Consider the following 23,600-nt stretch of genomic DNA (forward strand, 5'->3'; position numbering starts at 1 on the left):
TCCTGGTTAATAAGCTCTCAGTAAGAAGGTTCTGATGGCCCAGGCACTATGGCTCAGGCCAGCACTTTGGGAGGCTGAGTCGGGCGGATCACATGAGGTCAGGAGTTCGAGACCAGCCTGGCCAACATAGTGAAACCCTGTCTCTACCAAAAATACAAAAATTAGCTAGACGTAGTGGCAGGCACCTGTAGTCCCAGCTACTTGGGAGGCTGGGGAAGGAGAATCACTTGAGCCCAGGAAGCGGAGGTTACAGTGAGCTGATACTGTGCCATTGCACTCCAAGCCTGGGCAACAGAGTGAGACACTGTCTCAAAAAAAAAAAAAAAAAAAGGTTCTGATGTTCCAGTGTGTGAGGCAGGGCTGCCCTAGGCCTTCGAGGTCAGCAGCTCCCCAGGCAGGCAGATGCAGGCAGTTGGGGAAGGTCAAACAGGAGGCTGGAGGAACCAAAGCCCCCTCCCATTTCCACACAAGGCAGGGCCTGCACATCAGGCTGCCCCAGGGAGGAGCTGGGATGCCAGCGCCTTTGCCTCCTTGGAATTAGGTCACCGTCCAGAGGCCTGGGAGCCTCCAGTGTCCTGCGTGCCTCGTGCCCTTCCCCTAGCACCAAGCCTTTTCTGGCATGGGGAGGCAGCTGCAGTGGGAAAAGTGGGCCCCAAGTCAGAGGGGCAGGATTGCATGCCCTGTCACTGCTGCTGAACTTGGTTCCCCATCTATGCAAAATGAAGACAATGAGCAGGACATACCTGGCAGGACTATTTAAGGACTAAGTATGTCACCAGCCCGGGAGGTGATACGCCTGAGGCCTTTTCCCGTCCTCCCAGCCCCAGCCACCCCCTTCCACCTCCTCCCACCTGGGAAGGCAAGTTGTCCTTTTCAGAGAAAAGTGGAGCTGTCTTTGGCCCCCAGGAGCTTTTCTCAACATGAAATTTCTCCAGTTTTGTGACCTTAGGCCAAGAATTGCAGTATAGGAGGAGCCAGGGTTTCTCCACACTTGAAGTTTCTTGCTGTGGGCTCATTTCTACACTTTGAAGAGTGCCAGTGCCCTCTTCACAGCCTGAAGCCCCAAGCACTTGTTCCTCTGGCCCCTCTGCTCACCTGCCAGATCCCCCTAATTCCTCCTTCACCCCCCTACCCCATTCTGTGAGCCATGGGGCTCAGCCCCTCCCTCTCCTCCCATGGGCATCATGAAGACAGGGTTCTACCTGGCTCCTGCTGCAAAGGCCCTGGGTGGGGGAACACACTCCCAACACTGCACAGGACTGCCTCCCCACCCCCACGACCTTGTCCCTGGGCCACAGGCCTGCTTCAGTGTTCTTGCCCAATGAAAGCTGCCCTGACACTCTTTTAAACCCGATTCTGCTGAGGGTTGGGTTTCTTGGTTCCAGGATTTTTTTTTTTTTAACCACAGCTGGCACCCTGGCCAGTTCTAAAACAGCCCTGAACCTCCTATTCCACTCCTCAGTTGTGCCCAGCTAGAGTCCCTTGGCTTCTTCTCTCCTGGTCATAAACCTTGTCCAGGGCTTTTCTTTTGCCAAAGGACGGTCTGGAGGCTTCTGCATCTACCCTGGCTGTCACCCTAACCCGTGGCCTCCCCAGCCTTTCCTCTGGCATGCCCACCACCAGCACCCCACTCCCTGGTCCTGCCCATGGCTAGTGAGGGTCAAGTGAGTGTCCAGCCGAGAATTTAGCAACTCAGAGTGAGAGAAGCTTTAGCTTTGCTTTTTAATAAGTTAAGACTGACACATGGCCATCCACTCCCAAAGAGTCCCAGCCCTCCAGGCAGCATTGAGGCCCAGGCAGATGGCCCAGCCGCGCTCTGCAGCTTCCCTGCTGCCCACCCACCCACCTGCCCACCGACAGCACCGCCAGGAGGTCTGGGCAGAAAGCATGCAGCTGTGATGGCCAGGCACCTGCTGCAGCCCTGTCTCCAAGCTGGACAGAACTAAGATGGAGGCTGCCACAGGTCAGGTTGCAGCAACTCTTGCCTCCACCTGGGCAGAGGCAGCGGCCGGGGTGGCATGGGGCTGGTCTGGCCGGTCCCACTAGCTGGATCCTGGCTACCACAGTAGCACGTCCTGAAATTGGTCTTTGTTGTTGTTGTTGTTGTTTTCAACTTTATGTATAAAAAAATTTTCCTAGAAATTTTTAATATTCTGGCTACCAGATAACATCTCCCAGAATTCCCACACCCCGAAGGGGCATAAAACTCCTGCCAGACCACACGTTCTGATTTTGGTTTGGCATATATGGTCAATGGCTGTAAGGCTGGTACTCTGGGACACTTTGCCCATTTCTGGATAAAGGGCAAGGGCAGTGAATGGAGTAGGGAGGAACGTGGCTGAAATAGGGAAGGGTCAAGGCCAATATGGACATGTGCTTTCTTTGGTTCCACAGTGTTGGAGGCTGTAGCCTTTGACCAGGCGTGGGACCAGGAGGTGAGGCCGGCTCTCAGGCATCAACCAAAGGATCCACTGAATCTCCCTTCTCCCCCTGCCAACAAAGGTACAAGTAGATGTTGACACCCCCTCAGACATGGAAGGAGACCCATTTTTTTCTTTTTCTAGTTCTGGATAAATGGCCTTAAACAAAATATGCAAACAGGCTCCTTGCGTCTCCCAAAGGCAGCCCACCACAGAAGCCCTGCCACAGCCCAAGGGGTTAGATGCTGCCAGGATCTGTTTCCGCCACAGAACAGCTCTGTGCAGCACGTTCCTGCCAACCACCCTGAGTGCTTCAGGGCTTCCGAGGCGGTGACAGTGAGGGCAGCAGCACTTCTGGGTCACCGTGGGACAGGTCTCTGCCTCAGGACACGGATTGACAAGCTCTCTGAGTGGGCCAGGAGCTCCTTAATGTGAGCCAAGCCCAGCCCTGCCACCTTGGCCCCGTTCACCTCAAGGATCTCATCGCCCACCCCCAGCAGCCCTGAGTACAGCTTGGCCGTGTTCACGTCAGCCATCTCCTGCACGTAGATCCCTGCAGAGGAAAACAGGAGAATTTCACAATGACACCCAAATCGAAGAAGTGCATCTCTGGAATGCTGACCATGTTGATGAGGTGCTGTTTGTGTGGCACAGGGAGGAGGTGCTCATACCAGGCACTTCTCTGTGCGCATGCACACATACACACACCCCTTATTATTCCATCTCACAACCACAACTGGCTTTAGACATAGATACAGTGCGCCTCCTCCATGGTCTAACTCCATTCCACTGTCTCTGCTTTTAAAGTGGAAATGCTCCTAGTGCAAATAACGCGTTAAACTGTTGTCATTTATTTATACCTGACAGTGAGTGAGCTAATCTTTTTCTGAGATGAGCTTTTCTTGTAGAATTGGGAGGAAAATAGTTTTTAAAAATTAGGAACCATACCTACTCAGTGCCTGGCACTATGATCCAGTTGCTGCCTCAGGTCACCCAGGCCCAGCGTAAAGGCCGGGGTGGTGGGAAGGTATCATCGGAAGAGCAAAAGTGGCTGAGCCACATCCAAGCCTGGTTTGCTGCACTCTATTGCCAAAGACTGACACTGGCCTCAGTCTTACTCAGATATGGCTCCTCAATTGGGATGGGGAAGCATCTGAGCAAAAAACCCCAGGAAAAATAAAAATTCTAGCCACATATTTCAAAGCTGCGGTGGCTCCCTCTCCTCTTCTGCACGTGCCCCCTCCTCCCCACCCCAAAGAGGCCCTGCCTGGGTCTAGAAGGTGCCAAGAGCCAGCCTGCGGGAACTAGCTTCTCTGCTTCTTTCCCAGGCTCCGGCTCTCAGGGAGCCCCCCGTCAGTGGGGCAGGCCCTGTGGGGCTTGGGCTGGCTGGGCTGGGAAGCGTCCAGCTGAGGAGGCCCCCTGCCCCCAACCCCCGCCCGCCGGCCTCAACCGCAGCTGGAAACCTTTCAAATTCCCCTCCAGCTGCTCCCACCTGGGAGAGTAAGTGAGGTGCTGGCTCTCCCAGGGCAGGCTGGACCCCCTGATGCCCATGCTTCATGCTGGGTGGACACAGGGGCTGAGACACAAGCTGAGTTTGCTGGAGGGACTGCGGGGCACACCCCTGGTGTGGGCATCAGCACTGGCGGAATTCAGGCTGCTCAGCGCAGCCTTTGGCACCCTCGCTGTTCCCAGCCCAGCTCGGCTCACTCTGCATTTCAGACATGAGGCCACTGCCCACGCGTTACTGTCTTCACTTCCTTTTCCTCCAATCAGGTTCTTAGCAGGGGCCCGAAAGGGCATCAGGTCTGCTCCTCAATCTCTGGCTTGAAACTAGTCACCACATCTTGGACTAGTGGGAAGTCCTCTCTCGGATCCCCCAGCCCCGTAGGAGCTTTGGGCAGCCCAGCCTGTGGCCCTGACAGAAGTCAGGCGTTTTAAAGCCTGCCTCTGAAGTGTGGGTTTGAAAGAGCACTGATCTTCACCGAAGTACCTGAAAGTCTGTGGCTCTGAATTTAGTAAATCCAATCTTTGTACACATTCCCCCTCCCTGGTCTGAGGTGTAGAATCCCTTTTGTTGCTTCTTGGCCAAGCCGAGCCTTTTCTGTGGGGCTGTCTTCCCTGACAGAGTACATCTGCCATCCTGACTGTACAAGGCGTTTTCCCTCAGCCCTGTCTTTTACCTCCTCTAGATGGACCTTTCACTGCTTGCCCTCCCTGTCTACGGGTTGGTGGCACGGGGAGGGGGCAGGTAAGAAGGGGCCCCTGGGGCAAACCCAGAGAAGTGTCTGATGTGCTGTGGGAGTTGCAGGTGGGGACTAATGATAAACCCTGAAAGAATGCTGCCAGAGCTAGGCCAGACACTGACGTCACGCCTGCCATTTTGGGGAGACTCGGGTAGGTTTCGCAGCTGAAATTCGTGACACAAATATGACAGCCTGCTGTCATAGGCATTTATTGTCTGCTGGAAATGGCCTTTGTTGAGGATGTGTGATCTCTATGTTGTATCCAATTAGAAGCAGAAGGCAAAGCCTGCTGTTCTCACAGGCTCATATAGAGTCGGATGTGAAAGCCAGCAAGTTAATACCAGCATCCTGCCGGTTCAGCACGGGGCGCAAGCCAGCCCTCCTCACAGCCCCTTGGAGCCTGGAAGAAGCGACCCTCTGCTGTTGGAGGATGGCCTGGGACACGGAGGCCCCAGCACTCGCCAGGCTTCATGTGCGTGGGGACCCCTGTGTGCCATCCAGCGCCCATGACGGCAGCAGGACCAGGGAGTGCCTGGGCACAACGGGGAGCTGGCACCAACTCAGGCGAGGGTGCCGGGGGCCCTGGGTCACTAGAGACCCCTGCCCATCAGAGCTCCCTGACGGGTGACGGGGAGGGGCTCCCACTGCCTACAAGGGAGCCAAAAGGGACTCTGGGGGAGGGTGGGCGGCAGAGTACAATGACCTGTTGTGTGTGCACTCACATCGACAGGTGAATGCGGATCACGCTGGTCCCTGTCTGGGGTTCTCTTCCCCAGACTTTCTCTTTCTGAAGGGGAGGGAAGAAAAATGCTAGGCCCTTTCCTGTGTGCCTTACCAAATGCTCCTTATGACTCTTCTAGGTAGGTTTTGTCATCCTCATTTCACAGATTAGGGAACTGAGTGAGGTTCAGTGGGGATGTCGCCTGCTCTAGATCACATAGCCAGCAGAGGTGCTGGAGCACAAACATGCTGCGTTGTCTGCCTCTGCCTTCACACCACCTGTCCGGGGGGCCTGTCCTGCTCCCCTAACGGGAGAGGAGGCTACGGGAAGGCCTGTGAGGAAGGACTTTTTATCCTCCTGAGGTCCAGAGTAGGCAGAGACCTGTCCTCTCTTCCTCTTACATGTCCAGCTCATCAGCAAATAGTCAAATCAACCAGAATCCAACCCCTGTCCCCTCTCCCCTCTCCCCATCTCCACAGCCGTTCCCAGTCCAGGCACCACTGTCTCTGTCCTGGACTGCTGAAATAGCTTCAACACAGGGCTCCCTGGCTCCACCCGTGTCCCACTGGGGTCTATTCTCATAGACATTAGAGAGTCTCAGTGCTCGCTCCGAGCCCTCTAGTGGCTCCCATCTCATTCGGCATGAAAGCCAAAGCCCCTTACAGTGGCACAACCCCATCTTTCCAAACTCTGCTCCTCCCAACCCGTTGCCTGCTCTGCAGTGTCCAGCCTGACCCTCACAGTTCTCACAGGCCAGGCTCGCCCCTCCACCAGGGCTCCGCACTTGCTGTTCAGTCTGCCGGAATGCTCTTCCCCAGACACCCATGGGGCCCCTTCCTCGCCCCATCCACGGCCCTGCTCAAGTGTCATCTTCTCAGAAAAGCCTCCCCACACTCCTGTCTATACCAGCACCTGCCACACCTGCTTTATCTGTATGTTTCTCAGAACTTTCTTTTCACCATCTGACATACGTAGCACATTATACATAACAAGAGTACACATTTTATAGATACAATCTAACTGCTCACTGGGTAGTATATTCATGAGGATAGGGATTTGGTCTGTTCCATTTACTGCTGTATCCCCCGTATCTATAACACATAGTAGGTGCTTAGTATATATTTGCTGAAACAATGATGGAACAGACATGAGAACTCATGCTGTGGTCTGCAAATGTGGCAGCAGGCAGACTTTTTTCCAGGCTAAACAGCATTGAGCTAGGAGATCAAAGCACAGGACTCAACCCCCCATCGGCAGAGCCCGGCCGCAGCAGGCTTCTGTGCTCGTCTTTCTGTATCTGTCTCTCCCTTTCTCTCTCCTTCCTTCCCCTCCCCTCCTTCCCCACCCTCACATACGTGTCTTCCTTCCCTGATCCTCTGGGGAATGTCTTTTATGGGCCCTTGAGATGCATTCTGGACCACAGACCTTGGGCGTGGGCTTTGGCAAGTCACGTTGCCCTGAAAGACTCATGGATGGGGTGGAACTGAGAACTGGTCAGAGTGCAGAATGATGTCCAGGACTTCTCCCTGCCCTTGCCTGGGTTGAATTGAGACCCAGAGCACACCCCAGTCAGAGGCCTGCAGCCAGGATTCATCTGAACATAATCATCGGGCACAGGCCTGAGGGAGGGACGGGATGCAGAGACAGACAGGCATGCTCCACGTGCCCAGACATACTCCACAGCCAGAGGAAAGGAACCGTTTCAACGCAGCCACATCAAAGGGACTGCTGAGAACCAGCAGGCACAGACAGTTTCCCTCTGGCTCTCCTCTGCAAAGATGGCCTTCAAAATTCTAATTTATTTATTTCTTTTTTTTTTTTCCTTTGAGATGAAGTTTTGCTCTTGTTGCCCAGGCTGGAGTGCAATGGCGCAATCTCGGCTCACTGCAACCTCTACCTCCCGGGTTCAAGCAATTCTCCTGCCTCAGCCTCCCAAGTAGCTGGGATTATAGGCATGCGCCACCACGCCCAGCTAATTTTGTATTTTTAGTAGACATGGGTTTCACCATGTGGACCAGACTGGTATCGAACTCCTGACCTCAGGTGATCCAGGCGCCTCGGCCTCCCAAAGTGCTGGGATTACAGGCATGAGCCACCGCGCCCGGCCTAAGATTCTAATTTCAAGATGTCATCAGACAGCAGGGAGACAGTGGAGTCAAACCTGCCAACTCTACCCCCTCCCGCACACTCCCCACCAACGCACTCTCAGCTGCAGTTGCCCAGGGCAAAGGCTCTGCAGGTGCAGACTCCTAGAGAGCCCTGGACAATTCAGAAAGAGCCCCTGAGGGGAGAAGCCTAGTCCTGTAGTCAGAGGCTTTCTGAATTCCCAGAGCTGCACGGCTCAGCCAAAGACCAGAAAAGCCTCTGACCACAGCCAGAAGGCCCTGCCTTGTTTGCTAAGGCCGCCCCAGCCATGGGGCTGAGGAAGAGGAGAGGGCATACCTGAGTCTGGGCGCCCATTCCCAGAGGCCACGCAGAAGCCGAATGTGCCCCCCGGGGAGCGCTGCAGCTGCAGCTGGCTGGTGCCGTCTGGGAACACCTCCACCAGGCGGCCCACGGTGCGAGCCAGGCTGGGAGCACCCACGTCCTCCACACTGAGGGCACGCCGTGGTGAAGTCTTGGCCGGCCTGCGAGGGAACCAGAGACACAGTGAGGGCAAAAAGCGTCAGGCACTGGGCACAGCTCTTCCCTGGCTTACAGATGACCGATGCCTCACAGACTTAAGAGCCTGGCATTGGAGGCTGGGGTTCTGCTGACTTCAACCAGCAAAAAGAGCCTGCTAGGGCCAAAACTGGTGGGTTTCCGCCACTGTGCAAGGCCCCCCAAAGCCTGCTGTGGAACTAGAAACCCCACCCTCCCAAAGCAGTGGTTTCAAATTTTGGGGGGTACAGAGACCTTTGTAAGAATCTGACAAAAGGTATAACTTTATGTCACATTTCCAGGAGCTAACATACACCCCGAAGTACATCCACGCCCCAGGAAAGAGCAGCCAGCCTACAGGGCCTCATCGGACAGGGTGGGATTTTCCAAGCAGGTCATGGGTCACGGGCCTCTTTGGGGGCCTCTGTCTCTATGTGTTTATTCGGATCTTTAGCTGGGCTAAGAAAACTCTCTAAACTTTCTGATTTCAAGATGTCATCGCACAGCAGAGGGACAGCGGAATCAAACCGGCCAACTCTAGCCCCTCCAGCAACCCCAGGCCTTCTCAGAGCCCAATGCACCGAGGGTCCATGCAGGGCACTGAGGTGCTGAGACTCCTGTGGCAGCCTCGTCTCCACACATCAGATGTCCTGTTGCTTTCCCTTCAAAGGACCCTGCTCAGAGCCATGATGCTGAGGCAGGAAGGAGTTAAGCTTTTGGCTCCACTGGTCACTCTCTGAGTTTATCCTCCAAACCATGTGTGCCCCTCATACCTGCCAGCTGCACTGTGGTCCCCTGGCCCTGCTACCAGGTAGAGGCTGGACCGGTCCCCCTTGCTGCTCAGCAGAGAATGGAGGTTCTGAAAAGAGGCAGCTTTCCGACGCTGGTGAGAGGGTGACACCTGATGAGAAAGGGACAATATTGCGGGTGAGAAAAGCTACCTGGGAGGTGCTGACGGAGGACTTGGCCCCACCATGAGCCTGAGGGCCCTGTAAGAAAGTGACAGCACAAGCTTTTATCATTGCTTCCAAGAATTCAACAGGAACCACCATGACTTACTCAAGGACATCATGGGTCTACATAGGCCATCTGAGGAGTCAAGGGAGTTTTTGTTTTGCTTTTTAGCTGAAATAACAACTTTAGTGCTATACTAATTTCCTCATTGATTAAGGAAATCTAATGTACTCATTAAGGAAGAAATGAAAGTAAGTTTATTATACAGTAATAAATACCACTTTAGAGTTAAAATTCAAAATATTTTGTGATTCTTTAGTATGTCTTTTATGATTGCTTTCGTGCAAAAATTTAAATTGAATATTGCACCTTCAAACATCGTGGATAAAAAGACAAGAAATCATTCAAGGAGTTCACAAAATGATGGGGGCAGGGCTGAGCACAGGTAAGTTAAAAGGTTTCAGTGCACATTAAAAAGAGATGGTGTGTGCCGGGTGCAGTGGCTCATGCCTGTAATCCCAGCACTTTAGGAGGCTGAGGCGGGCAGATCACCTGAGGTCAGGAGTTCAAGACCAGCCTGGCCAACATGGTGAAACCCTGTCTCTACTAAAATTACAAAAATTAGCCAGGCATGGTGGCGGGTGCCTGTAATCCCAGCTACTCAGGAGGCTGAAGCAGGAGACTCACTTGAACCTGGAGGCGAAGGTTGCAGTGAGCTGAAATCATGCCATTGCACTCCAACCTGAGTGACAGAATGAGACCCTGTCTCAAAAAAAAAAAAAAAAAAAAAAGATCTACTACCATTCAATCCTACAATCCCACTACTGGGTATCTACCAAAGGAAAGAAGTCATTGTAAGAAAAGTTTGGTTCCATATATTTGCAATTGCAAATTGTGCTGCTGTGTACATGGTGTGCACATGTATATAACAGCACAATTTGCAATTGCAAAGATATGGAACCAAGCTAAGTGCCCATCAACCAACAAGTGGATAAAGAAAATGTGGTATATATACAGCCGGGCGCAGTGGCTCATGCCTGTAATCCCAGCACTTTGGGAGGCCAAGGCAGGTGGATTACATGAAGTCAGGAGTTTGAGACCAGCCTGGCCAACGTGGTGAAACCCCATCTCTACTAAAAAGATAAAAATTAGCCGGCTGTGGTGGCCTATGCCTGTACTCTCAACTACTCAGGAGGCTGAGGCAGGAAAATTGGTTGAACCTGGGAGGTCGAGGTTGCAGTGAGCAGACATTGCGCCACTGCACTCCAGCCTGGGTGACAGAGCAAGACTCCATCTTAAAAAAAAACAAAAAACAAAAAACTAAACCTCCCAGCAAACACACTCTTGGTAGCACCACACACCAACAGCAAGTATTGGAATGTCACAAATACTGCAGGGGAGACAGATTCTTCCTTTATCTTCTTTTTTATTTTCTTGAAAATTTCTTTTTTCAGTTCTTGAAAATTTATCTCTGCTGCTCATCCTCCCTGCTCTGCCTCCCTTTCTTGCCCAGTAGACTTCCTATCTCTGTCCATTCAGCTCAGATTGCCCATGAACCTCTCCATGACACCGACGGGGGTGGTGTTTGCCTTGGAGGGCTTACAGAGATGGAAGTCCTGATGACAATAAATCTGGGTGCCACGGCTCAGACACGCTTTGGATAAATCTAACTTCATAAGAACAGTGAGTTTCTGGAGCACAAGTCACCGCTGCTGATTCCCCCCAGCTTCAATATCTGTGGTGGTTTCTCTGCCTTCCATTCACTCAACCAGCAAATATTTGTTGAGCACTGGCCACACGCCTTGGACAGTCTTTGGTGGAAGACAGTCAATGGGACCTTCATTCAGTCCGCATCCTCTTCTCGCCTGCAGCCTGGGAAATGAAAGGCGCCAGCGACGCAAACCGCTCTCACCTGCTTCACTCTGCCTAGGAGAGCGGGGAGGGAATTAGGAGAAACAGACCACCTGAACTCCCTGGAACAGAAGGGGTGTCCGAGGGGTGCTGCTCCTGGTTGCAGAGCGTGGGGCGCTTGGTGAGGGAGAGCCTGAGCGAGCTGCCCTGCGCTTCCCACCCACTCACTACTCGGTATGTATTGTGCGTACTGTACTAGCTTGCCTAGTAAGTACCGGAATACAAAGATCGAGCGGTGTTCCCTCAAATAACTCACACTCCAGTGAGGGCTGAGAGACAAAACCCAACTAAACGTGATGCCTCGAGTTCCACAAAGGAGGGAGGCACAGGAGAACTGGGGGGCAGGGGGTGGAGCCCCAGTTTGGCCTGAGGCAGGATTGGGAGCGGCTCCCTGAGGGGCATGTGCCTGCAGTAGATGGATGAGCGGGCGTTTGCAGGTGGGGAAGGTGGGAGAAAAGAGCCCTGAAGGTTCAAAGTCAGACTGTGTGTGATCTGCCGACAGAACTGCAAGGGGGTCAGCTGCAACCGGGGTCAAGCGTGTTAAAAGAAGAATGAGGAGGGATGAAAGCAGACAGATCCCAGAAACTCTCTGGCCATGCCAAGTGGTCTGAACTTTGTCTTGAAGGCGATAAGGGACCAATGACAGATGTTCGGCGAGGGGGTGGCGTGGTCGGATTTGCATATCAGAAGGACCACTCTGGAAGCCACATGCAGGACCATGGCAGGGAGGCCAGTCAAGGGGCTGCTGAGGGAATCCACGTGGGAAGTGATCTGTGCCTGGGCTCAGAGTCACTATGACCATGGAGAAGTTTCCAGAACCATCAGGCTGTCAACTCTCCGAGACTTGGCTGAGGTGGCAAAGCTGAGGAAGAGGGAGTAGCCTAGAGTGACCCCAGGCCTGGGCAGCTGGCGGGGAACAGCAGTGTGAGGAGCTGCTGACTTGGTTCTAGGGGAACCCAAGTCTCATGGGTCAACCATGGGGATGCCAGCAGCTTCCGTCTCCCTACTGTGGGCTCCTTGGGAGGCATCCTCAGCACCTCCTCCCTCCTTTCACTTTTCATTCTGATGGTGGTTGCACTGCTGCTGGCTTCACTCCCTGGGCTGGGGCCCCTGGACTCACCGGGTGCAGGGATTGTAACGATGGGGCCCTGGAGTGTGACGTCAGGCCAGGCGGGGTGGGCTGCAACTGCTCCACACTGTAGCTGCGGGACTTGCCCAGCTTGGGCCGGGAACTCTGGCCCAGGGCTGAGAAGAGCTTTTTCAGCCCCAGGGTGGAGGCTATGCTGCTGCTCCTTTTCTTGTTCTGGTCCAAAGGGGCAGCCGAGGGGGAGCCAGGTCCTGTGCCAGCTCCTGCTGATGCTCTGAAACACAAGGGTGGAGGTGAGGGGGCGGGGGAGGGCCGGGAGGCTGGCCAGGGCAGACTGTACCCTGGGGCCATCTCGAGGGCAGCAGATGGGCCAGCACCAATGCCTCTGGCACATTTGGGGCCAGGAACTAACAACCAGGCTGTAGAAAGAAAGGCCAAGTGGAAGCCGAGTGTGGTGGCTCCTGTCTGTGGTCCCAGCTACTCGGGAGATGGAGGCGGGAGGATCACTTGAGCCTGGAGGTCAAGGCTGCAGTGAGCTGTGATCACGCCACTGCACTCAACCTGGGTGACATAGTGAGACCCAAAAAAAAGAAAAGAAAGAAAAAAGGAAGAGAAGAAAGAAGGAAAGAAAGAAGGAAGGAGAGAGAGAGAGTAAAGGAAAAGAAAGAAAGAAAAGAAAAGAAAGAAAAAAAAGACTGCCAGATACTCTGCTTGGGTTGCTTTTGGGGAGAATAGCTCAGGCAAGCCCCCCGCCATAACACTCAGCTCAGGGCCCACCCAATCATTCATTCAGTGTATGTTTTTTTTCTTTTTTGAGATGGAGTCTCACTCTGCTGCCCAGACTGGAGTGCAACGGCATGATCTTGGCTCACTGCAACCTCTGCCACCCAGGTTCAAGCTATTCTCCCACCTCAGCCTCCCGACTAGCTGGGATTGCAGGCACACACCACCACGCCCGGCTACTTTTTGTATTTTTAGTACAGACAGGGCTTCACCATGTTGGCCAGGCTGGTCTCGAACTCCTGACCTCAAGTGATCCACCTGCCTCATCCTCCCAATGTGCTGGGATTATAGGCATGAGCCACTGCCTGGCCCATTCATTCAATACTTCTTAACGACCTACTATGTGTCAGCCTCTTCTAGGTCCTGGGGTGTGTGTATGCAAGACAAACAAGGTGCCTACTCTCAGGAGCTTATGAACAACAGACCATGAAAACCAAGGAGACCCATCCCATGTGGGTGAAGCAGACTGTGACCAGGCACTTCTTTGAAATGGAGTGGTGGGGAAGGTCTCTCTGAGAAGAGGAGCTTTAAACTGAGAGTTGAAGAAGGAGCCAGGGCTGCGACGCCTGGAGTTGAGTAGTCCAGGTGCGGGGAACAGCTGGTGCCGCAGCCTTGGGGCAGGAAGAGCTCTGGGTGTTTAAGAACAGAAAGGGGCCAGGCCATGAGGCTTGGGTGTAGGTGATGAGAAAGGGGGAAGAGGCAGGACAAGATGAGGTCAGACAGGCAGGCAAGGCGGATTCCACAAAGCAGGACCAGCCACAGCCGGGGTGTGAAGTCTACTCCAAGTGCAGGGAAAAACCATTGCAGGCAGGGTTTTCAGTAGGAGAATGACACCATTTAATCCAAGTTTTAAAAAGCGACCCTTGACTATTGTGTGGAGAAGGAAATGTAGGGGCAAGAGTGAGGGCAGAGAGCAGGTAGGGGCGACTAGAATTGTGTAGCAAAGAAGCCATGAGTTCAGGCCAGGAGAAGTGGTGGGAGGCAGGGGGTTCCGGAGCTGGCAAGGACTTGCAGAGGGTTACAGTGGGAGAGAAGGAAGAGGAAGCAGCCCAGGACTCCTGGATTCGGGCTTGTGTGCTGTGCAGACAGACAGTGATGTGTTTGCCGGGAAGGGGACATGGGGGAAGCAGTTGTTGAGCTTTTTGTTTGAGAGGCCCATCAGACCCCCTGATGGAGATGTCCAGGAGAAACTGGGCATGCAGCTCTGAAGTTCTGGAGAGCAGATGGTGCTAGAGATGGAGAGCTGGCTCTGGTGCCTCTTCAGGCTTAGAGCTGCCTGCAGCCACCAGGCATAGTGTGTCACAGGGAAGAGAAGGCCCTGGCCAGAACTCCGGGCTCACCAAGGCTTTGAGGCAAGCCAAGGAGGTCCCGAGGGCCAGGACTCGGCGCCCACCCTTCCCCCACTCCCCCTCTCTCCCCCCAGCTCCGCCTGAGCTGAAGGAGAGAAGGGAAATGTGATTGCATCTGGTTACTTTCGAGCATCCAAGCACAGAGCAGGAGGAAGCCTCTCAGACAGGTAACCCCATTCTGGGCCCCTCCCCAGGGCTAGGGCTCTGCTAGCTTTGCCCCAGGCACCGGCACAGTGTCTGCAGCTAGAGGCCGTTCAATGGATGCTCCATGAATGAATGATCAGGTACATCAGACTAAACGACACTGGGAGAGGAGTGGGAGGGCTGCCAGGCTTGTTCACAGTCTAGGGATCCTCTGAAGACTAGGAGCAGGGAGGTGGGTCATGCCACCACTCCAGGGGGTCTCTGTCCCCTCCCAGAGCCCCCATTCCCACCTCCTTCTGCAATCTGGCTCTTTCTCCTGTCACTCACCTTGACAGCACATGTCCTCCAGATCCTGACCCTGTCCTCTGCAGGCTTCCCTCTGATTCCTTGCTGGACTCTGACTCCTCTGAGGACAGGGAGAGGGTGATGCCCGTGGAGTTGATGGTGGCAACATCTGCTGAGCCAAGAAAGCCCTGGGGTCCTCCTGAAACAAGCACAGCATCCCACCTGAGTCAGACCGGCTCACCCCACAGGTCCTGTGGGGGAAAGGGACATTCCCAACAACAGGGGGAGGGTGAGAAGAAGCTGGAGAGGTGGAGCTCAAGGAGAGCAGTGGAGAGACCTGGGAAGCAGCAAGGGAAGGTGGGGTGGCCTCTTAGATGACCAGGGCTGAGGACCCCTCATGAGTGTCCTCTAAGCTGGAAACTATTTGAGGACAGGGACTGAGTCTTGTTGACTGCTGTAACCTCGTCACCCAGCACAGCATCTGGTCCACAGTAGATGATCACTGTTTGTTAAATGAAACGGTTGACTGTGATAAGCCATGTCCCTTCTATATCAAGGGACACAGTGGGAGCAGGGGAAAATTTTGTATTCCTGGGACAAAACCCACAATCTTGTCAGTTGTGATTTCTAAGAGCTTTAAAATAGCCATCATTTCTGGAGATCTATTATGTGCTAGGCAACAAGTGGAATCCTCTCCAGAGATGAGTTCACGGAGTCCTAGAAGATGGTGCCATCATCGTCCTCACTTTATGGAGGAGGATGCTGGCAGGCTAAGGGATTGAGGGACTCGCCCAGGGCCTCACTCGCTCTGCTTCAAGCTCCAAGGTAAAGGCTCAGGTTGCCCAGAGAGGTCAGCAGGTCTCAGAAGGGAAGCCCTGCAGGAAGTGGTTAGGGGCAAGCCCACAGCCTGCCTAGAGCCCACCAGAGAAGGAAATCGCCACTCAGCACAGGGTGGGAGGGACCCCAGGGGGAGGCGGTTGCCTCAAGGTTTGTGTAAGCAAGGGAGGAAGAGGGACCAAGTCTGTGTGTCCCTGTGCAGTGGAGGGGACTTTGCATCCACATCCTCAATAAGGTCTGTCATCTCTCTGCCCTCTCTCCCTCCACTCTGTTGCCAAGCCCTGGGTCCCTCTTGAGCCATCCCAGCCCCAAGACTGTCAGAGCCGTGGTCACATTAGAGCAAAAATGTGTGGAGTGAGCCTGTTATCTCTGCCTAAAAGTGAGCGGCAGAGTTGGTCACCTGGGATCACAACACTAGGGATCAGAGCCTGAGCCTGCCAACCCCTAGGATTCTCCCACAATATGAGGACCCCTTCCAAAGGCAAAGTGGTGAGACCCACACCCTTCAGCAGCCTTGCCTGCTGAAACCTACTGGTCCACCAACAGGCCCAGGGTCCTCCGGACAGTGTGTCTGCCTGGCCACAGAATGCCTCAAGGGCAGGACTCCTGCTCAAGTATTCACATGTGCATTCCCCACAGTGCCTAGTATAGTGCCTGGCACATAACAGGTGCTCAGCCAGTGCTGAAGGAATGAATGAGTGAATGAAATGAAATAATGATGCTGGAGGGGCAGGGCCTCAGCCATGTGATTAGTGGACATCTACTGTTCTAAACAAATAGTAAATCCTGGAGCTGTTGCCTCTTCCTGCGCTGTTGGGAGTAAATCCCTTAAAGTCCAGGCCTCCAGCAGCCATGGAGCTTGGAGCTTGGAACCTCAGGGTTCCCAACAGGAAGAGGACGTCTCCATCACCTTCCCCATAGTTCTGCCTCCCCCGGGAGGGAGTTGCTTAGTCTGCCTCCAGGCCAGCGGTCAATCCTGCATCCAGCCTCCACCAGCACTCCTGACACCTCAGAGCAGCTCCAAGGAGCTGCCGAGGTGGTGTGTGACACTGCCATCTGACTATTGAGATAAAAGGGAATGACTCTGAAGGCCTGGGTGTCATGGATTGGGTCTGGGTGTCTGCTGTAGAACCACACCAGGCCTGGGCTGGGCAGGAACCAGCGGCAGCCCCTTACCATCTCTGCTGTTCTCCAGGGGCGGCTCCGGTTCCCGGCTGCAGGGGCCCCTCTCCACCCTACCCTCGTGGACGGCTCCCCCGTAGGGCTCCTGCAGCCCCCGAGGTGCGCTGTTGTTGCAGTTGTTGGTGGACAGGGCCAGCAGTGGGTGCCTGACCTGAGGGCAGCTGGGCTGGGTCTGTGATGGGGGCAGCTCACAGGTCCTGAGAACCGCGCTTCTTGAAGGAGGCCGAGGGATACCCACAGGCTCTCTCTGGTCACCCGGCCTGAGCAGTCCAGCCAGGGCTGCCTTCCTGTGAGACACTGGCGAGGTGGTTTTCCTCGAAGGGGGAGGGGTTGGCGCCCAGCCTTCAGGACAAAAGGAAGCTGTTGGCTGCCAGGCTTGGTGTGGGGCAGAAGGCTCTGCATGGCTCTGTTGCAGGGAGGAAGGAGAGACAATTTCCAGGGACTCGTGGCTTTCTGTAACCTGGGCCTGGCCTCCTGGCCCCGATGATTCAGGCGTCATGGGGGAGGTGGTGGCATAGGCTGTCCTGCATGGAGTCCGGGAATCCAAAGGGTGAGCCTGGTGACTTCCCAGCCCTGGTCCAGGCTGCCACTGGGGTCCCAGGGACACCCGCTTCAACTCCAGGTCAGAAGGCTTGGCATCTTCTCTCAAAAATAGAGTTCCCTCAGGCGTGTGTCCTCTGCCCTCCTTCACCTCATTTTCCACCTCCACATCATCAGCCCTAGGCAGGTGTTGCTGGGCCTGAAGGCCCCAAGGGAGCTCCGCCTCAGCCTTCTTGGACCACCTGTGGCCTCGAGGCCTGGAGCCCCGCAGTCGCAGTCGCGGGCTGCTGCCTTGGGTCCGCCCACACACCCAGCCAGCCTGAGAGGTCCCCGCCTCCTCACTGTCGGTCCTGCAGTTCTCAGAGTTGTCTGTGCTGTCCAGGGCAGAGTCCACCTCCGCAGGGCACACGGTGTCTCCGATGTGTGTTTCCCGGATCCATTCCATGTGGAGCCGGGGCTCTGCAGGAAGGAGCCGGAGTGGGGAGCTCAGGCCACCCAGCACCCTCTCCATCCCACAGGCAGCCTGGAGCTCCTGGAGGGTCCTGGGGTCGGGGGGCGCCTTCCTCTGGGCGGGGCGCGGGTCGTCGATGCAGCTGCCGCAGGCCTGGCACCTCCTCTCGCTGCCCGGTGCCGGCGGTGCCGGGTGTCCCCTGCGGTCCAGGCTGCCCACAAGCCGGTGGAATGTCCCCTGCCCCGCGTCCCGGAGCCGGGGGGCCCCGTTGATGTAGTCGGCGAGGTCGGGCTTGGAGCGCAGGGGGCCCTGGTCCGCGGCCTGCAACACGGTGCTCAGCACCTGGCGCTGGCGCTGCTGCAGCCGCTCCAGGTGACGAAACTCGGCTTCGCGGGCGGACTCATCCTCAAAGCGCACGTGCGACGGCGAGGGGCCCCGCCTCGGCCTCTGCCCGCCGCTGGACTCTCCGCTGGAGGAATCGCTCGTGTGCCCGTTCTGGAGGCTGTCTCTGCAAGCAGGGGTCGTCCTGGGGTCCCGGGCTGGGCTTCTGTGGCCATCTCTGATGAAGAGACAGGAGGAGAGAGGTCAAGGGCAGAAACCTGGGGAGCTATGGACACGCATCGGCCCTACCCTCTTCACCCTGGGCTACAGTCTCCCACCGTGCTCTGTGGCAACCGCAATCCACAAGGTTACTCCAGAGAGGATTTCTGGGGGCGTCTCGGCAAACCAGAGTAGCTTGCCAGCCCATTCTGATCCTGAGACAGCGCTAAACAAAACCAAGGCCACCTTCCGTGCTTTTGGCTTTCTCTCTCTTGCATGGCTCAGCCTGAGTTAAGATGAAACACTATTGAATGGGAAGATGCTGAAGTCCTCACATGTGTGTGTTGCTGGGGTGAGGGTGGGGCGGCGTCTGTGTGTGTGTGTCTGTTAGGGAGAGGAAGTGAGCCTGACCACCATGTATTTTTGGTAGTGATTGTGGAAATATGTATTTGCTGTAATGCTGTCACGGGAACAGGATATTTTAAGTCTCCACTTAAAGGAGAGGCTGTGTGAGAACTGAAGTCAGAGATTCTTTTTTTGTTTGTTTTAGTGGCAGGATCTCTCTATGATGCCCAGGCTGGAGTGCAGTGACATGATCTCGGTTCACTACAGCCTCAATCTCCGGGGCTCAAGTGATCTTCCCACCTCAGCTTCCCAAGTAGCTGGGACCACAGGTGTGCTTCACCTTATCTGGCTTATTTTGATTATTTTTTGTACAGATGAGGTCTCACTATGTTGGCCAGGCTGGTCTCAAACTCCTGGACGCAAGTGATCCTCCCACCTCGGCCTCCCAAAGTTCTGGTATTACAGGTGTGCACCACTGCGCCCAGCCTGAAGTCAGGGTTTCTTTTCTTTTCTTTTTTTTTTTTTTTTTTTGAGACGGAGTTTCACTCTTGTTGTCCAGGCTGGAGTGCAATGGCGTGATCTCAGGACCGCAACCTCCGCCTCCCAGGTTCAAGCGATTCTCCTGCCTCAGCCTCCCGAGTAGCTGGGATTATAGGCATGCGCCACCACGCCCGACTAATTTTGTATTTTTAGTAGAGACGGGGTTTCTCCATGTTGGTCAGGCTGGTCTTGAACTCCCGACCTCAGGTGATCCGCCTGCCTCGACCTCCCAAAGTGCTGGGATTACAGGCGTGAGCCACCGCACCCGGCCTTAAAGTCAGGGTTTCTAAGCAATTGCTCCCGAAGTTTCCACACAGGGTTCCACATCACCTTGCTTATGCAAAATTCAGACAAGGCAACAGTGATGTTTCTCCTTGGCCCCTGAGTCTTGACTGTTCCAACCCCCACTCCAGGCACTGTCCCTCCCCAGCCCTCACACACACTCTCGTCCTGCTTTTGCTGGGGATGGCACTGCTGTGCTGGGTAGTCTGTCCATCTGTCATCCACTTTGGCTCTGGGAGACACTGTGGCGAATAGTCAAGTCCTGCTCAGTTCCGGAAGACACCTGTACACATCTCACACCAGGGCCACCTGGAGCCAGGTAACCCGAGTTTCAGGCCACTATGCAAATGGACCCAGGCCCACAGGCCATTTTCTATCAGAAGGCACCCAAGAAAGGACCATAGTTCTCCCTTTCTTTTCCTGGCAGTGGCCTCCCCACCAATCCACTGCTAAGTGTTGGGATTCCATTTCTTGTTTCTTTCATTTATCACTTCTTTATCACTCACACTGGACCCCTGCAGTGGCCTCTTATCCAGCCTCTCCACTGCCTCCTGTCTGTAGGTCCAACTGGAGCACAGCCTTTATCACACCAACCCAGAAGAGGGCACAGGGTCAAGTGCATACACTTTGGAGGGAAAATGCAGGCTCCCCACATTCCTTCCTGCTTCCTCTTACACTCCCAGGCCTTCAGGGCCTCCAGGCCTCCTTCCCTGACCTCATGCAACCCTCCTGCCTCATTTCCTGGATCTTTCTTCTTAGCCTACTAGCATTTGACTTCTATTTATTAGATGCTGAATGCTCACTGGAATGCAAAAGGCAATGGACAATGGGAGCTCCACACCTGCTCCTACCCCTGACTCCAGTCATTTCCCCCCATAAGCACTGCTCCAGAACGAAATTTTTTTTAAAAAGAACTCCTGCTGGCCAGGCGCAGTGGCTCACGCCTGTGATCCTAGCACTTTGAAGGCCAAGGTGGTCGGATTGCCTGAGCTCAGGAGTTGAAGACCAGCCTGGGCAACACGATGAAACCCTGTCTCTACTAAAAATAGAAAAAATTAGCCGGGAGTGGTGATGCGTGCCTGTAGTCCCAGCTACTTGGGAGGCTGAGGCATGAGAATTGCTTGAACCCGGGAGGCAGAGGTTGTGGTGAGCCAAGATCGTGCTGCTACACTCCATACTGGGCAACAGAGCAAGACCCTGTCTCGAAAAAAACAAACAAACCAAGCCAAAACAAAACAAAAAAACATACACAAACTCCTCCTAAGCAAGTAGATCTGCCTGCTTTGAGATTTCAGCAGATCCTGTGCTTAAAAAGGCTGCTCTGGGGAACACTGAAGAGGTGTCGGTCAGCCTGTTTTCTGGAACTCACATTCAGCCAGGGCTACTCATTCATCAGGCACAACAGCCGCTATGCCAAGGACACACAATATGGACAGGGGCCCAGGAAAATGTTGTAATTTCTTTTAAAATCAGAAGAAAATAAACTTTTGGGTCAAAGAAAACATTTTAATGTAGAATGACATATTTGTCTTTCAACCAGCATGGTCATGAAATATATATTTTTTAATTTTTTTTTATGGAGCAAGAGGCCCACGAAGGCAAAAGTGCCTAGGGCCCCCAAAAGTCATATTGCAGCCCTGCTTTCAGAGAGGGATTTGTAGCCGAGAGATGTAGGCTACTGAGCAGGACACCTCGCTGCTGAAGACGGTGCAGGATCTCACTACTCATCTCAATATGGTCGTGGGGAGGCCCCTCTGATATTAATAACTATGGTGGTGATGATTTTCTTTTGGGGATTGTAAAGCACTGGGACTCTGAGCCCCAGAGAACCCACACGAGGATTCTGGGCCCTACCTGTACTTGTATCTAGGTCAGCTGTGGGGTCCCTGTTCCTGTGGAGCTCATGGTGAGCTCTTCAGAAGCACGCTTCCCTCCCCATACCCCCCAAAAAGAAGACTCCATCCAGAGAAACAGCCTAGCCCACTGCACAGAAAGGACGCCCTCCCAGCCCAGCCGACCCAATGCAGGCAAAGGCCCACAGGGAGATTCTGCACACAGCTTCACACAACGACCCCTCCACAGGCCCCAAAAGCTAGTGCCCTGTCCGCTGGCAGGATGTGGGCTGTAATTTCTAGGGAGGAAAAGAGCCTAGCTTTAAAGGCGGTGCGGTCCTAATCTAACAAGGGAGCCCAGGTCCCATGAGCCACATCAGTGGTCTTAACTTTCACACACAGGATGGTGAATTGAGCAATCCTGGAATTCACTGCAGAGGCAGACATTTTTGTTCTAAAAAGAGAAATTGAGGAGCGCTTAATCACATAAGGTGCTTTCAGCCCAATTATTCAAACCCAGAAAGCCCCACTAGCAGTGTCAGCAACTGTGCATAAAGGCAGGATGAAGATTTTGGAGACAAGTGCAGGACGAATGAGGCAGCTAAGCGTTGAGCAAATCCCACGCCTGCCAAGTTCTCAAGGTGATGCTCCACAGAAGCTCCAGTAGTCACTCCTCTAGGGGAGGATCCTGCTGCAGTCCTGGAGACATATGGCTTCGCAGGGACCCCTTTCCAGAGTCCCACTTTCCATAGCATTGCTCCCCTAACCACACAATCAATGTGATGTACACAAGCTCTGCAGTCTCAACACAGCCACTCTCTCTGACCCAGGACAGTACCACTTACAGTGTCACCCTCCCAGCCCTGCCTCTTGCTGACATGTCCTGTCCTCCTGCCATCAGTAACACCAATCTAGGCATGTCTATCCCCAAAATGGCAAAATCTTGTGCTTCCAGGAGCTGCTCCATTTCTGTATTAATTATTTGTTTCCAGAAAAATGCAGCTGCTGCTACCTCTTCACCTCCTGGAGTCCCTGTCTGTTCAGGCTTGCCCCAGCTGCCTCTAGCCAGACCTAGGATAAAGAAGGCCCTCTGAGACTGCTCTGCCTGCCCCTCCTCTTCCGTCACCTTTCACCAAGCTGCTCTTTAGAAGTGATGCATCTGGGCTGGGGATGGGGCCTCCTGCATCTAACTGAGGCCTGGGGCCTGTGTGCCATTGCCATGTTAACTCAGCATGGCCCTCCAGGGTGATTTGATGGAGCGTAACCTTTAGAAGCATCTGCAGCAAGCCATCTGGCGTTGATTTTTCAGCTATACCCTCTGAGGATTCGCCAGCGCTGCCAAGTCATAGTAATTCTTTTCTGGACACAGCAGCTGCTAAAGTGGGTCACCTTGCAATTCTATAGCATTTCTATGGCCTGGAGACAGCCTGCAAAAGGGAGCCTACTTTAAAGTTAGTGATTGGGGTTGTTGTGAGCTGTTAGAGTGACGTGAGGAAGAAGTGTCCAAGAGGACCTTTACACAATGCAATCTGTTTTGCAGATAGTCTTGACTATTTTGAGGCTATCCGACCTAACCTAAATGCCTCTACAAAGTAGAACAGGAGAGTTGCTTGGAAGTCTAAGATTTCTCACCATATATTTATATATGTGAAGAAGAATAGTTAGGATGCCCTGAAGAAGTCATGCCCATTCCTTTTTTTTTTGAGATGGAGTTTTGCTCTGTAGCCCGGGCTGGAGTGCAGTGGTGTGATCTCGGCTCACTGCAACCTCCGCCTCCTGGGTTCAAGTGATTCTCCTGCCTCAGCCTCCCAAGTAGCTGGGACTACAGGTGCCTGCCACCACGCCCAGCTAATTTTTTGTATCTTTAGTAGAGACGGGGTTTCACCATGTTAGCCAGGATGGTCTCGATCTCCTAACCTCATTATCCGCCCGCCTCAGCCTCCCAAAGTGGTGGGATTACAGGCGTGAGCCACGGTGCCCGGCCAACCATGCCCATTCCTAACAAGTGCCCTCCATCTAGAGAGAGAGGCAAGGCCCAAAATGTGGAAATACAAGGGTAGTCTGTTTGGCACCCCTTGCCAGGATTTAGGGTCTTCTGAGCCCCTCTCCTAAGGGTCACAATGACCTCTGCTCATGAAGGAGTCATCTCAGTGGTTCCATGAAGGTCCTTAGCCTTTAATGAGCAGTTCGGCACCCTCCATCAAAGAACATGTGGTCCAGTTCCACCAAGATCCCTGTTCCCTAAGAACCCCTGCTCCCTCCACTGCCACGTGGTGATTCAAATAGGCTGATGCAGCATGTCCACCATGCCAGTGAAGCCACAGGCTTTGCTAGCTGCAGAAGTGGTCTTGCTTGGGCCTGGTGAGACCTGGCATAGCCTGGTGGCCTCATCTCAGGCCCAGGTGCATGACTGGAAGACAGCTCTGTGTGGTGGTGAAGTCCACGTGTAAGTGATTCTTCAAAGTGCACCATCGGCGGAACAGGCAGGAAGATGGGGATGCAGTGTGTTGCTCA

The 23,600-nt window shown here is 54.1% G+C and overlaps 2 protein-coding genes across 5 annotated transcripts in view; one reads left to right on the forward strand and one right to left on the reverse strand.

Annotated features, from left to right (window-relative positions):
- Positions 1-3,623, forward strand: part of STX6 (syntaxin 6) — a 73,396-nt gene extending 69,773 nt beyond the window's left edge. Inside the window, exon 8 of the mRNA XM_063795088.1 lies at positions 2,395-3,623. Within this exon, the coding sequence (XP_063651158.1) occupies positions 2,395-2,519 (125 nt within the window). The 3' untranslated portion in view covers positions 2,520-3,623. The remainder of the gene's footprint in view (positions 1-2,394) is intronic.
- KIAA1614 overlaps positions 1,704-23,600 on the reverse strand; it is a 39,401-nt gene continuing 17,504 nt past the window's right edge. The window contains exons 5-10 of one of the 4 annotated variants that reach the window (XR_010151718.1): positions 16,708-18,106; positions 14,580-14,736; positions 12,010-12,250; positions 8,798-8,925; positions 7,827-8,011; positions 1,704-2,973 (exon numbers count right to left, since the gene is read on the reverse strand). Coding sequence is in view for 3 of the 4 variants with exons in the window: in XM_009439275.5 (XP_009437550.4) it covers positions 2,780-2,973; positions 7,827-8,011; positions 8,798-8,925; positions 12,010-12,250; positions 14,580-14,736; positions 16,551-18,106 (2,461 nt within the window). In the remaining variant the exon portion in view is untranslated. Of the gene's footprint in view, positions 2,974-7,826; positions 8,012-8,797; positions 8,926-10,639; positions 10,905-12,009; positions 12,251-14,579; positions 14,737-16,550; positions 18,107-23,600 lie in introns of those variants that run through there. The other 3 variants (XM_009439275.5, XM_016933624.4, XM_063795085.1) reach the window with 3 other exon arrangements.

Source organism: Pan troglodytes, chromosome 1, assembly GCF_028858775.2.
Source record: "Pan troglodytes isolate AG18354 chromosome 1, NHGRI_mPanTro3-v2.0_pri, whole genome shotgun sequence".
Classification (NCBI taxonomy): Eukaryota; Metazoa; Chordata; class Mammalia; order Primates; family Hominidae; genus Pan; species Pan troglodytes.